The 14250-nt window shown below is 46.7% G+C and overlaps 1 protein-coding gene across 6 annotated transcripts in view; it reads left to right on the top strand.

Annotated features, from left to right (window-relative positions):
* AKAP7 (A-kinase anchoring protein 7) overlaps nucleotides 1–14250 on the top strand; it is a 1205386-nt gene that overhangs the window by 420803 nt on the left and 770333 nt on the right. For all 6 annotated transcript variants that reach the window (XM_069234874.1, XM_069234875.1, XM_069234876.1 and 3 more), the window contains exon 5: nucleotides 6833–6993. In XM_069234874.1, the coding sequence (XP_069090975.1) occupies nucleotides 6833–6993 (161 nt within the window). The remainder of the gene's footprint in view (nucleotides 1–6832; nucleotides 6994–14250) is intronic.

The following is a 14250-nucleotide window of genomic DNA, read 5'->3' on the forward strand; positions in this document are numbered from 1 at the left end:
TATGGGTGCTGACCTGCAGGGAAATGGACACAGCAAAAGATATTAGTCCTGCCGTCCTGCCTGTTACACTTATGGCCCACCATAGCCCTTCATATCCCCTTACGCACAGCCATGGCCACACATACATGCAGCATGCTGCCCAGGGCCCTTCCACCAACCACCCCCTACACGAGGCCTTCACATACAGCACTCCATGCATTCCTGCCCCATGCATCGTGTTCACAGTGTACTCAACTGTTGGTCTTGAGGCCCATAGAGCATTCGGTACTGGGGTAGGACCCCATCCACCAGTCTCTCCAACTCCGCCGCGGTGAAGGCAGGGGCCCTTTTCCCAGTGACACGAGCCATGGTCCGTTCCAGACACAGGTCACAGCAGCATGCAGTGTAGGTCCTCTCCTGTTGAAGGTCAGGTAGCAAGTGAGTGAACAGATGGAAAATGGTGGTCACGTCCGCGGTAGAGCGTACCGTCACCGCCAGCGTACATCACCATTGGCTACTGTAACCCATAGGGCCCAATGATAACCTGTGAGGAGTTGCACGATGGTTCTTGACCGCCTCCCGCAACGGCACACAACTTCAACGGAATTACCTCATTTCCACATGTCCCTCCATACAGCACAGGTGGACGCCATTTCAGGGGGCAGGACAGGCCATGGCACCTATCTGCATCACAGTACACATAAGCACCATTTGGACCTATCCAACAATATACTGTTACAGTCACAACATGCAATGCAGTGTAGTGTTTGGAAATATGAGATACTGACCAGCTGCTCACCGGTTTGCCCCGTAGATTGTAACGGCTGTGGATGAATAAGAGATGGAGACATCCCCCAGTGTACAGACCCCTGGTGGACTTTGCAACTATGGAGGACAGACACATTATCCTCACCTATAGACTGGACAGGGCAGTCACAGAGCTGTGTGCCCAATTGGAGCCTGGCCTGATATCTGCTATCCGTCACCCCACCGGGATCCCCCCTCTTGTGCAACTGCTATCTGTGCTCCATTTCCTGGCAACTGGCTCCTTCCAAGTGACAGTGGGCTTGGCAGCAGGAATGTAACAACCAATGTTCTCAATAGTGCTGACCAGAGTGTTGTCTTCCCTGATTAAACACATGCGCAGCTATGTCGTTTTCCCCCAAGTGGAGGATTTGGCCACAGTGAAGGCTGATTTCTATGCAATGGGACATATCCCCAACATTATTGGGGCAACTGATGGTACGCATATTACATTTGTCCTCCCCGGAGAAATTAACAGAAGTTCCAAAATCGAAAGAGCTTTCACTCAATGAATGTGCAGATAGTGTGCCTGGCGGACCAGTACATCTCCCATGTCAATGCAAAGTATTCTGGGTCTGTGCATGATGCCCCTTTCCTGAGGAAGAGCAGCATCCCATATGTGAAGGCTAAACTCCAGAGGCACCAGGTGTGGTTAATAGGTGAGCCCTGGTTCCCAGCCAGTGGATGTTGTGGTATGGGTATGGTGTGGGCCCTAAGGGTTAGAGTGTGGCTAACAGTTGTTCCTCGATATTTGCAGGTGACTCTGGTTAACCCAACTTCTCATGGCTACTGACCCCTGTGAGGAATCCCAGGACAAGGGCAGAGGAACGTTACAATGAGGCACATGGGCGAACAAGAGGAATTATAGAGAGGACATTCGGCATCCTGAAGGCTAGGTTTCGTTGCCTCCATTTCACAGGTGGTTCCCTCTGCTACTCACCCAAGAAGGTCTGCCAGATCACCGTGGCATGCTGTATGTTGCACAACCTTGCCTCACGTCGTCAGGTGTCTTTTCTGCAGGAGAATGAGGCTGGAGATGGGTGTGTGGCAGCAGTGGACCCTGTGAACAGTGAAGATGAGGAGGCTTAGGATGAGGATGAGGACAACAGAAGTGCAATACTTCATCAATACTTCCAATGACACACAGGTAAGACAGTGTAACTTCACTTTTAATTGACAGTTTTGTGTTTGACATTTTCACTGGCAGGCTAATTTTCCTACTTCTATGCCCACACACTGTATCCTTTCGCATCTCTACTTGCAGATATTTGTGCCCCACTATCAATCCTGGTGTGTTGACTGCAGCCAACTACAGGTCATTCCTATGTATACATTACTGTACAGTTGTATTGCAGTGTTTATACCTTGTTATACGAATACATAGTTAAATCATTTGACACACTCCATACTTGTATTTTTTTCAAAGGATGTTTATTTAAGTGCTAATATGTAGAGGGGGATGTGCAATGGGCTGGGTTGATGGTGGAGGAAAGTCCAGGATAGAGCCCAGTCCATGTGGATCACAGGTGCATTGTCCAAGGGGGCATAACAAGAGGAGCAATGGCAGTTCAAGGTGGACAGGGTGACAGGGTGGGACACGAGGGTGACATTCAGGAGAGCCTTATTTCCTGGCGGGGGTCTTGGCAATAGTCTCTGGCTTCTGCCTGGATCACGGGGACCGTTTGCGAGGTGGTTCTCCTTCTGCAGGGAGAGGGGTGCTGGTGGCCTGTTGGGCCTCCTGTCCATTAGCGGCAGTGGAGATGGAGGGCTGTTCATCGGTTTGGCTAGTGGTAGGGGCCAGTGGTGTGCCACTGCCTCCCTCATGGTGTTGGCCATGTCTGCCAGCACCCCTCCAATGGTGACCAGGGTGGTGTTTATGTCCTTTTTATCCTCCCTTATCCCCAGGTACTGTCCCTCCTGCAGCCACTGGTTTTCCTGCATTTTGTCCTGTATCTGGCCCATCGTCTCCTGTGAATGGTGGTATGCTCTCAGGATCTTGGTGAGTGCCTCCTGGAGAGTCGGTTCCTGGGCCTGTCCTCCCCCTGTCGCACAGCAGTCCTCCCAGCTTCCCTATTGTCCTGTGCCTCTGTCCCCTGACCCTGTGCCCACTGCCACTGACCCCAGGTCCCTGATCGTCCTGTGTTTGTGGGGTGGCTTGGGGTCCCTGTAGTGGTGGACACACTGCAAATTGACGTGTCCTGGGGCAGACGTATGGGCCCGCTGGGTGGGTACTGTGCTGGTATTTCCTGAGGGGGGAGGCTCGGTGGTGGTATGGGACTGTGACTGGGTAACCGGCTGTCCGGAGATCCCTGATGGGCCAGGTTGGTCATCCAGATCCATGTGTCTAGAGCTGCTGTCGTTCACTGTGGGCCTCTTGTGGGGGGGGGGGGCTGGATGTTGCTGGCATCTCCTCTTCGGGGACATTGGGTTGGGGACCTGTGGGGAGGTAAATGCAGTGTTATTGTTTCTGCGTGTGACATCTTATGCATGGGTGTGTTGCCCTCTAAGGTTGTATTTGCCCTGGCAGCTTTGCCTTGTGTGAATTGTTATCTGTTTCCCTCTAGTGTGCATGCAGCGGTGATAGGTGTCCATGCAGGTCTGTGATGGGTGTCCATGCATTGGTGTTGCATGCAGGGCTTGGTATTGGGATGTGGAGGTTGTGATGGTGGGCTGTGTGGGAGGTGGTGGAGTGATGGGAGTGAGGCTAAGGGTAGGGGTATGTGATGGCATGCAGGTAGGGGGGGGGTGATAGTAATATAGATTTGACTTACCAGAGTCCAGTCCTCCTCCTACTCCGGCCAGGCCCTCAGGATGCACGATTGCCAAGACTTGATCCTCCCATGTTGTTAGTTGTGGGGAAGGAGGTGGAGGTCCACCCCCAGTCCTCTGTACAGCTAAATGGTGTCTTGCTGCTGTGGAACGCACCTTCCCCCGTAGATCGTTACACCTCTTCCTGATGTCATCCCTTGTTCTGGGGTGCTGTCCCACGGCATTGACCCTGTCCACGATTCTCCGCCATAGCTCCATCTTCCTTGCAATGAATGTCTGCTGCACCTGATTCAAATAGCTGTGGCTCTACCCGGATGATTTCCTCCACCATGACCCTTAGCTCCTCCTCTGAGAGCCTGGGGTGTTGTTGTGATGCCATGGGTGTAGTGTGAGTGGTGTGGGTGAGGGTGTGTAGGTGATGTGTTGGGGTGTGTGATGTAAGGTGCGTGGATGGTGTATAGGTGATGGTGGTGTGTGGCTGTGGTCTTGTCTGTGGTCTTGCTATCTCTCTTGTGGCACTTGTTTGTATTCGTAAAGGGTTGTGGGTAATGTGGGTGTGTGTTTTATAGTGATGTGGGTGTGTGGATGTGGTGTGTGAATGGGTGTCAGGTGTGTGTAGTTTGAATTGTCCAATGTGGTGGTGTTTTGTATGTATGTGTGTAATTTGAGCGCGGAGGTATGCAGCGGCAATGGTTTACCACCATTGAATCTCTGCCGTGGTGATTCGTGGATCATAATGTTGTGGGCGTAGTTCTGTATGCGTAACGGTGTGGGTTTTGCTACCGCCAGTTTATCACCGACCTTTGGGCTGGCGGACTTGTGTGTGTGGCTGTATAGTGACGGATTGCTATGTGTGTGTCATAATATGGGTAGCGGTGATCTGCCGCCGCTGCGGTATGTTGGCGGCAGTCAGCATGGCGGGAAGCGGTACTTACTGCCAATTTCATAATGAAGGCCTTAGTTTATTGTGCTTGGACTGGTCCTGTTGATCCTCTTTTCCTGTGAAGGCCTATTTGACATACTTATCACAGCCATATCATTCAGTTTGTCCTCCAGCCTAAGACTCTCAAGGAGTTCCCCCTTCAAAACGTGTGTTTGGTCTATGATATCTTCCAAAACAGGGGTTCTGGTGTTTAATCATTATGGTTCAGACAAGTTCTGCTATCTTGTGAAACCTGTGAATGGCGACAAGTGGTAGGTCCTAAATGCACTGCAAATTCCATAATTTGCATGTAACTGCAACAGCATATTTCATAAGTATATGCTTAGTTTTGATGTGACAGGCTGAGATTGAACAGCCATAATCATCCTCAAAGGCTAGTCTCTTCTCAGTCGGTGGCATCCTGTAAGAGATGATGTGATCCACAGCAGCGGGAGACCTGATGGATAGCGTAGTCCAATGCGTTAAGGTCCCCCGAGGTGCCTGTGGATGATGTCACTATCTGTAGGTGGGGTGCCAGAACTTGAGCTGCTGTGTGAGAATTGATTGATAAAGACAGGTGACTTCCCCTCCTCTCCCCAAGATTGCTTGAGGCATGCTTGGAAATGTGCTTCTGCCTGTGGAGCAGCTAAAGGAGCCCCTCTGCAACCTGCTAGGGTAGGCTTCTTCAACAAGTAGCTTGTGAGCTACTTGTGAGTAGCTCTCCTGTGTGCAGCCCAGCCTACTAAATTAGAAGCTTTTACTTGGTTGAATGAATATATGTACACCAACATTCCAGACGAACATGTGTGTATTTTCAGAACTCATAAGCTAATATTTAGAGAAAATGGCTGATTTTCTAAACATAATTTCAGTGATAAATCATGAGGCATTGGGGAGACCACTAATATTATTACCTTTGTGCTGGGGGCATTGCAGCTACAGCTCCTATGTATTACGTACAAAGAGGCATTCCGCATTGACAAAACCCTTTTCACAATACTGATTGCAACTGTGCCTAATGGACTGAGGTGAACACTGCTAGTTATCTTGCAAAGGGATGGCTACTAATGTAATCTTGTCGGATGTGGTCACTACTTCACTAATAATATTAGATGCTCTGGAAGATTTTCATTGAACATAAGTAGCTCTCATTAGAGGAAAGATTGGAGACCCCTGTGCTAGGGTCACTACTTCATTCTGTTTAGTAATCATCATTCCCTCAACTCTGAGGAAGCACCTATCTTTCTTTGTTCTTACTTATCCGGTAGCTGCTGCTTCTCTCTAGGCTACGTGTAATGGCTGTGACACTGTTTTGGAGAAAAACTGTTCATGTCTTAGGAGCTGATTTACACTTGCATTTGTGGCAATACAACTTCATCTTGGACTGTCCTCCATTGGAATAAAATGCTCTAAGGTTCTTGAAATAATAGTGTATCAACTTCTGGCTGTCAACTCCTGGAAGAACTCAACCGTTCTGCTGAGTGCAAATCAGTGGCGCGGCTGCTGCATATGTCAGGGGGTGGGGGCAGTAGGGTAATGGGGAACATTTAAAAAAAAATAAAAAAAAAAAACACTTAGCTCGCGCCGCACCACCCTGTCCGTCGTCTGCTGCCACCTTGCTGCTCTTGCTGGGGACACCAGCAAAGGCTCCCCAGCAATCCTGGCGCTGCTTACATGCTAAACATAGCATCTAAGCAGCATCAGGATTGGTCTGAGTGGCAGTCACTGCCGCTCAGACACAAGCCTGGGGTCTGTGCTGTTTCTCCAGCCTGGCTGTGTATACAGCCGGGTTGGAGAAACCTAAGTGCGCATGTGTGTTTGGCTGGCCTCAGACAGCCGGCCAAACACACATGCGCACTTAGTGCATTCTCCCCTCCTCCCCCCTCCCACCTCCCCTTGGCCCAGTCCCACCCCTCCCTGCTCCTTCTGGCTTAGCCAGCATATGAAAAATGATGAAAACTAAAACAATAGCAAGTTATTGTTTAATTTTTCATCTGCTGGCTCAGCCAAGGGAGCAACGCGCCACTGTGGAGGAGCTTCCCCTGGTGCAAATATGGAATTTAATCAAGAAAACAATGACACCTAGCAGCTGTAATGCTAAAAAATACAAGGTTGCTATATTTCAGAAGTTGCATTGCCAATGCTAATAGCAGATTATTTTAGAAATTAAAATTTGTTTGAAAAAAGCATAATCGAAGAATAAGCCAAACAAAATACTTGGGCACTCTCTGGAGACTAAAGCGCATGCTTCCAAAGTGAGCAAATCTGTAATTTTACTTTTTATTCTTCTCATTTGTTTGCTAATGATTTCTATGCATTGCATTTTGAGTACACAAAGCCTTTCTTTTGTCTCACCAGAGCCATCAATGCTCTTTCAGAAAGCAAAGATGTCATTCAAGAAATACTACAAGGAAAAAGTTTAGCGTTGCCATTTGAAGGAGTTGCTGATTTTAGGAATGAAGTTATTTTTGCAAAATTGGCCAAAGAAGAATCAACAAGTAAATTGATTCTTGTGAAAGGTAAACATGCATTTTGGGTTTGGAGTTGCATTTTAAGGTATTATTCACACCATGCTTTAGCTTAAGAAGAAGAATTGTAGGTGTTGGAGGTTAAATATGGGGAATGTTTATTCGAGAACACAACATCATTCAATGCTCATGGACTCCAAAAGCATTTTAGCTGTTTCTGTGGTAGTCTGAAATTGCACTGCAAGTGTGTGTGTCAGCCAACGTCTGATCCCCGCATTACATTCCCAATGCGTGTCTCGGCCTTTGGCCGACGCTCAGGTGGTAAATAACGTCCCCAAGGGTTTCCTTCATGGGTTTTTTAACATCAGGTTGCTCGGAAAAAGCTTCCCGGGCAGTCTGATTTCATTTTTTCTTTTTTACTGCAGTGACCATCCGCGACTTCATTACAGTAAAAATGAAAGTAAAGAGAGCTGGTGTTCTTGTTTTACTTTCACTGAATCACTGCTTGGAGGATATATCACTGATTCGAATGGGAGAGGTACCAATGGAAAGGGAAGAATCTCTCCTTTCCAATGGTACCTCTGCCCAGTGTATCCCTGCTTGGGGATTGCCACAGGAAAGCAGTCCCGAAGCAGGGATCCATCAACTAAACACCAGGAATTGTGGAGCGTCCCTTTGTGTAAAGGGTTGTGCTCTTTCTGGCCCCGCTGGAGGGCAGATGGGGGCAACCACCCCCAGGCTGCCCACCATGGGGCTGAAACCTCATTAGACACCAGGAAGAATTAATTTTGTAGTTTTTTTGGAAGGGGGACTACCTGGCATGGCCATGTATACACCCCAAATAAAAGGGGAAACAGTATTTTTGCCCCCCCCCCAGGAGGGGGGAGATGGGGTTATTAACCCTGATCTGTCCCCAGGGGGAGCAGAAAGCCCAACAGAATTGTATTAGGGATTGGGGCTGCCCACCATGGCCATGCTCCCACCCCAACTAAATGGGGCAATAGTGTTTCTGCCCCCACTGGGATGCAGATTGGGGTAATTACCCCAGGCCTGCCCCTCATCCCGAGGCAGAAAGTGCACTAGAAGCCAGGGATTTTGTTTTTTTTAAATATAGACACGAGGGCTGCCCAGCATGGGCATGGCTATGCTGCCACCCTAAGTAAATGGGGAGAGTCTTTCTGCCCCCCTGGGGGCAGATGGGGGTAATCACCCCCAATCAGCCCCCAGAGGGTAGAAATCCCATTGTATGGCAGCAATATATATATATTATTAAAATAATGGGGTGGGTCTTTCCCAGCCTAACCTAAGGTCTCACCTCACCCCTAAAACCTCAAGAGTCTTTCTGCTCCCATGTGGATTAAAACATCCCATCCCAGTGGCAAGCAAGAAGACATTAGATTCTTTTGGGTGTTGTTTTTACATATATGCCTGGAAAGTTTGGCTAACTCCCAGTATCATCCCACTTGCAGTGATGAACAACTACAAGTTTTGGGCTTGGGAAGTATCCTCCTGGAAAAATCTACCAGACTCAGAAATTCGTGAAAACTAGACATTTGGGAGAAATCAGGGTAGTGCAGTTTGCATGCATCCCACACCATTGTTTTACCCACAGTGCCCTGTAAATCTCAAACGTTGACTATAAACTCACTTTTACCTCACATTTCTGTGAGGAAAACACCAAGAATCTGTGGGTTACCACAGAATTCGTACCACACAGCAATCCCTCAAGTCGCCCAAAAAAATGGTACCTCACTTGTGTGTGTGGGACAAGAGAGATTAGCAACAGGGGTAGCTGTGGGATTTGGGGCCATGGTCGGGTGCCACTCATGGAAATCCACCAACCACAGACATTTTTGAAAAGCTGACAACCAGGGGATTCCATGGTGGTGTGACTTGTGTGAATTTCATAAAGTTTTCATATCCACAATGCCCTGCAAACCTAAAACGTTGCCTGAAAGCACTCATTTTCCTCACATTTCTGTGATGCAAATGTCTTGAATCTGAAGGAATCCACAAAATTCCTACCATCCAGCATTGCCCCACTTGTGCCAATAAAAACTCTGTGCCACTTGGGTGGTCCGGCCTACTGTCAGTGACAGGAATGTATCAAATCGAGGTCAATAAGAGTCCCCACACAAGGGCTCCTATTTACCTTGGTTTGATCCGTTCCTGTCCTGGGCACTAGGCCCAGACACATAAATGGGGAAGTGTTTTTATTGACACTAGTGGGGTAATGCTGTGTGGTAGAATGTTGTGGGTTTCTGTGGATTCCAGAAGTTCCCATCACAGAAATGTAAGGAAAATGCATGATTTTAGGCAAAGTTTTACGTTTGCAGGGCATTGTGTACAAACAAAGTTAATGGGATCCACGCAAGTCACCCCAACCTGGATTCTCCTAGGTGTATAATGTTTAAAAATGTGCAAGTTTGCTAGGTTTCCTTAGGTGCCCGCTGAGCTAGAGCTCAAAGTCCACAGCTACCCATTTTGCAAAAAAAGGGTCATCTTTGAGTGGAAAAATTAGATGAATCCATGTTGCGTTTTGGGCTGTTTCCTGTTGCAGGCACTAGGCGTACCCGCACAAGTGAGGTTCCATTTTTATTGGAAGACTTAGGGGAATGCTGGGGGGAAGGAAGTCTGTGGCTCCCTGCAGATTCCAGAACTTTCCATCACAGAAATGAGGAAAATTAGTTTTTTTGTCAAAGTTCGTGGTTTGCAAGAGATTCCGGGTAAAACAGCCTGGCGAGAGCCACACAAGTCACCCAATCCTGAATATCCCTAGGTATCTAGGTTTTAAAAATGTACAGGGTTGCTTGGTTTCCCTAGGTACTGACTGAACCAGGGCCCACAATCTACAGCTACTCACTTTGCAAAAAGTGGTTCAGTTTTGAGGGAAAAATGTGATGTATCCATGTTGTATTTTGGGTATTTTACTGCGGTGTACGCTATGCCTACCCACACAAGTGAGGTGTCATTTGTATCAGAAGACATGTGGGAGCATTGAATAGTAGGATATTTGTTATTATCAATTGGATTTTGCTGCATTTCAAATGTAAGCCAGTGTTTAAGAAAGAAGATATTTTGAAAAATACCCTCTAAATCATGTGCTCCTATGGTTACCCACAAATGTAGAGATGTACGAATAACCACTGCTCCTACATTCCATATCTTTTGTCCATTTCAGAAATAAATTGGTTACCTTGATAGCTATTTTTCACTCTACATATTTTACCATATGAATTGGTATATGCTCAGTACACATTGAAAATCCATTGTACAGTGCAGCTCAGTTGTTGGCTCTGGGTACCTCTGGTTTTTGTAGAACCTACTGTCTTTATATTTCTCCACAACCAAAATGGGTCTAGCAAATGTAATGGTACATTTCTTTTGTAAATCGGCCATTGTGACAAAAAGTTACAGATGAAAATATTGTCAGAAATGGCTGTTTTTTTACTACTCTTTTGCAGTATTTCTTTATTTTAACAGTTAGAGCCTGATTTAGAACTTGGCGGACAGATTACACGTGGCGGATGGGTTAGCCCGTCACAACTAAAATCGAAATCCCATAATATTCAATGGGATTTAGATGTCAGCGGATGGGCTATCTGTCACCGTTGTGAATCAGGCCCATAGTTTCTTTGGGAAAACCTCAGGGATCTACAATGTGGCCTCTTGCTGAATTCAGACTTTTGTCCACTTTTCAGAAATATATAACTTTTCTGGATCACCCATGGGTTTCACACTGATTTTAACCACAAACTCGAAGTCGGTTAAACACACAACCTCTTTAAAAAATGCCAAAGCCATGGTGAAGAAATTGTTTTTTTGATTCACCTCTGCATGTTCCTGAAAGCTGGGAAGATGGCGACTTTAGCACAGCAAACCATTGTTGATGCCATTTTTATTAAAAAAAACAGACACTTATCTAGAGCACTTTTTCCTTTATATTTCCCCCAAAACTTAAAATTTAGCTGTATTTTGGCTTTTCTCTTGGTCCCCTCCAGGGTAAATCCAGAAACCCTGGGTACCTTTACAATCCTCAGGATGTTGGAAAAAAAGGACACAGATTTGCAGTGAATACCTTACCTGGACAAAATGTTATGGAGACCTTAGAATGAAGTACCCCATGTAGCTGAAAAGCGGCTCAGCACTCAGGGAAGAGGGCAATGGGGGAGGCACAGCAGCGTAGGGGTTAAGAAATCTTCCTCTCCGTTGTAACATTTCTGAGCAGCAGATGCCTTTTTGTGTTGTGCTATGGTTGTGACCAAATTTCAAACTTCAAAGTTATATGGATTGTGACTTGGGGACCTGTTTATACTGGGGCAAAAAACCTCTGGGTGTTCCACAGTCCTCTGTACTGTGGCTATTGAGGGCATCAACAGTGCCTAATTTGTGTAGTTTGTTGAATGAGGTGGGCACTGGCATTCAATTTTTGGAGACCATATCTTATGTTTCATCATCAAACCTTTTTTTATATATAAATTGGTTTATTAGATTTCTTTAAAGAAACAGCAAAACATTAATTTCTTGTACAGCATTCCAATACTGAATCACGGACAACATGGAAGACCAATCAGCCACTAACAATCTTGTTGAGGACAGCGATATCAATTGGGTATCGCCTATTAAGCTTACATTTTGCTTAGCATTACAGACATTTTGTTAGAAATGGGGTCTTTGGTTGGCAGTCAGGTTAACCCCTGTCCAAGTAAGTCAGGCACTGAGGAGTCAGGCTTAATTTAGAAGGCAATGTGTAAAGTATTTGTGCAATAAATCATACAATACCACAATATAACACCACAAAAATACACCACACAGTGTTTAGAAAAATATATAATATTTATCTGGATAAATGCAGGTCAAAACGATTAAAGATGAAATAAGCAAATGTAGGGATATCACTGAAAGTGATATCAAGTGTCTTAGAGTTGAACTATTACTGTAAAAGCAATAAAAAGTGTCTTAAGCTCTAGAAGCAACAAGTGCCTCTTGCAGGGCAAAGTACCTTTTTTGCATTGACAAATCATCGCAACGGACCGCAGAGGAGGGGATGTGTGGAAAACAGTGAGTGTGCGTCGGTTTTGCCCCTTCGCACACGGACTTGTGTCACTATTTTTCACATGGGGAAGACGTTGCATCGATTTCCGGTGCGCTGACTTGGATCCTCTTCAGGTTGCGGGGTTTTCAGATGCCCCGGGGACGATGCGTGGAATCCTGGGCTTGCAGAGCGAAGTCACAGGGGCTGCGTCGATTCCGGTAGGCGATGCGTGGAATTTTCTTCCACACGACAGGCGCTGCGTCGTTTCCTCTCAGGAAGTCGGACATCATCATTCAGAGTCGGCTTGCGTTGATCCATTAGGGCTGTGAGTCGAAGTTCCAATCGCGTCTCTGGCGCTGCGTCGATCTTCTGTCATGAAGTCGGGGCTGCGTCGTTCTGGTCTCGGGGTGCGGTGAATTTTTCACCGTGAGCAGGCTGTGCGTCGTTCTTGGCAGGCAGGGCGTCAAATTTTCTCTGCACGGGGATTTCAACTGCAGGAGAGCAGTCTTTTTGGTCCTGAGACTTCAGGGAACAGGAGGCAAGCTCTATCCAAGCCCTTGGAGAGCACTTCTGCCGCACAGCAAGAGAGCAGCAAGACAGCAGGACAACAGCAAGGCAGCAGTCCTCTTCAGAAAGTAGTCAGGTGAGTCCTTTGGGCAGCCAGGCAGTTCTTCTTGTCAGGGTGCAGCTTCTGGTTCAGGTATCTTCTCCAGGAAGTGTCTGAGGTGGTAGGGCAAAGGCCCTGTTTTTATATCCATATGTGCCTTTGAAGTGGGGGGGACTTCAAATAGTGGCTTAGAAGTGCACTAGGTCCCCTTTCAGTTCAGTCCTGTCTGCAAGGGTCCCAGTAGGGGATGTGGCAGTCCTTTTGTGTTATGAGCAGGCCTTCCAACCTCCCAGCCCAGGACGACCCATTCAAAATGCAGATGTATGCAAGTGAGGCTGAGTATCTGTGTTTGGGGTGTGTCTGAGTGAATGCACAAGGAGCTATCAACTAAACCCAGCCAGACGTGGATTGTAAGGCACAGAAAGATTTAAGCGCAGAGAAATGCTCACTTTTTAAAAGCGGCATTTCTTAAATAGTATAATTAAATCCAACTTTACCAGTCCGCAGGATTTTGTATTACCATTCTGGCCATACTAAATATGACCTTCTTACTCCTTTCAGATCAGCAGCTACCACTCAAACAATGTATGAGGGCAGCCCCAATGTTAGCCTATGAAGGGAGCAGGCCTCACAGTAGTGTAAAAACGAATTTAGGAGTTTTACACTACCAGGACATGTAAACTATATAGGTACACGTTCTGCCTTTTACATATACACAGCACCCTGCCCTAGGGGTTACCTAGGCCACACCCTAGGGGTGACTTATATATAGAAAAAGGGGAGTTTTAGGCTTGGCAAGTACTTTTAAATGCCAAGTCAAATTGGCAGTGAGACTGCACACACAGGCAGGCCTTGCAATGGCAGGCCTAAGACAAGGTTAAGGGGCTACTTAAGTGGGTGGCACAATCAGTGCTGCAGGCCCACTAGTAGCGTTTAATCTACAGGCCCTGGGCACATATAGTGCACTCTACTAGGGACTTATAAGTAAATTAAATAGCCCAATTAGGTGTAATCCAACGCTATCATGTTTAAAGGGAGAGAGCAGATGCACTTCAGCACTGTTTAGCAGTGGTAAAGTGCACAGAGTCTAAAAACCATCAAAATCAGTATCTCAAAAGTGGAGGGAGGAAGGCAAAAAGCTAGGGGTGACGACCCTAAGGCTGTCAGGTCTAACACATTTAAGTAGCATTAAGTTTACACCTTAGTCATCTTGTTGAGAGTTAGAATCTGGTCTTGGAAGAAAGTCATAATAATTGATCCAGGCGCTCCATATATTCTGAAATTTACGTGAGCAACCTCTGCTGTCATAGACCACTCTTTCCGCTGACATATATAAATCCATCCCCGCTTCTATTCCGCCAGGGTTGGTTTTCAAGGTGCCCCATAGTATTTTGCCAGATCTCTCTTGGCTATTACCGAGCCATGGTTACATAATAGTAGTTTCATGCGAGGTAGATCAATGTCATCGGGTATGCCTAATAAAACATATTTGGGGTCTTCTGGGATTACTGTCTCAAGTATCTTGCCCAGCTCAGCCAGTAGTATGCTCCAGTATGAACGCATTACCGGGCAATTCCAACGGGTGTGATAAAAATTTCTGCCCTGAGCATTACAGTGCAGGCAATGGGGAGAGGGAGCTCGTCCCATCCTATAGAGGCGTACTCTA

This window comes from Pleurodeles waltl, chromosome 5 (genome assembly GCF_031143425.1).
Source record: "Pleurodeles waltl isolate 20211129_DDA chromosome 5, aPleWal1.hap1.20221129, whole genome shotgun sequence".
Lineage (NCBI taxonomy): Eukaryota > Metazoa > Chordata > Amphibia > Caudata > Salamandridae > Pleurodeles > Pleurodeles waltl.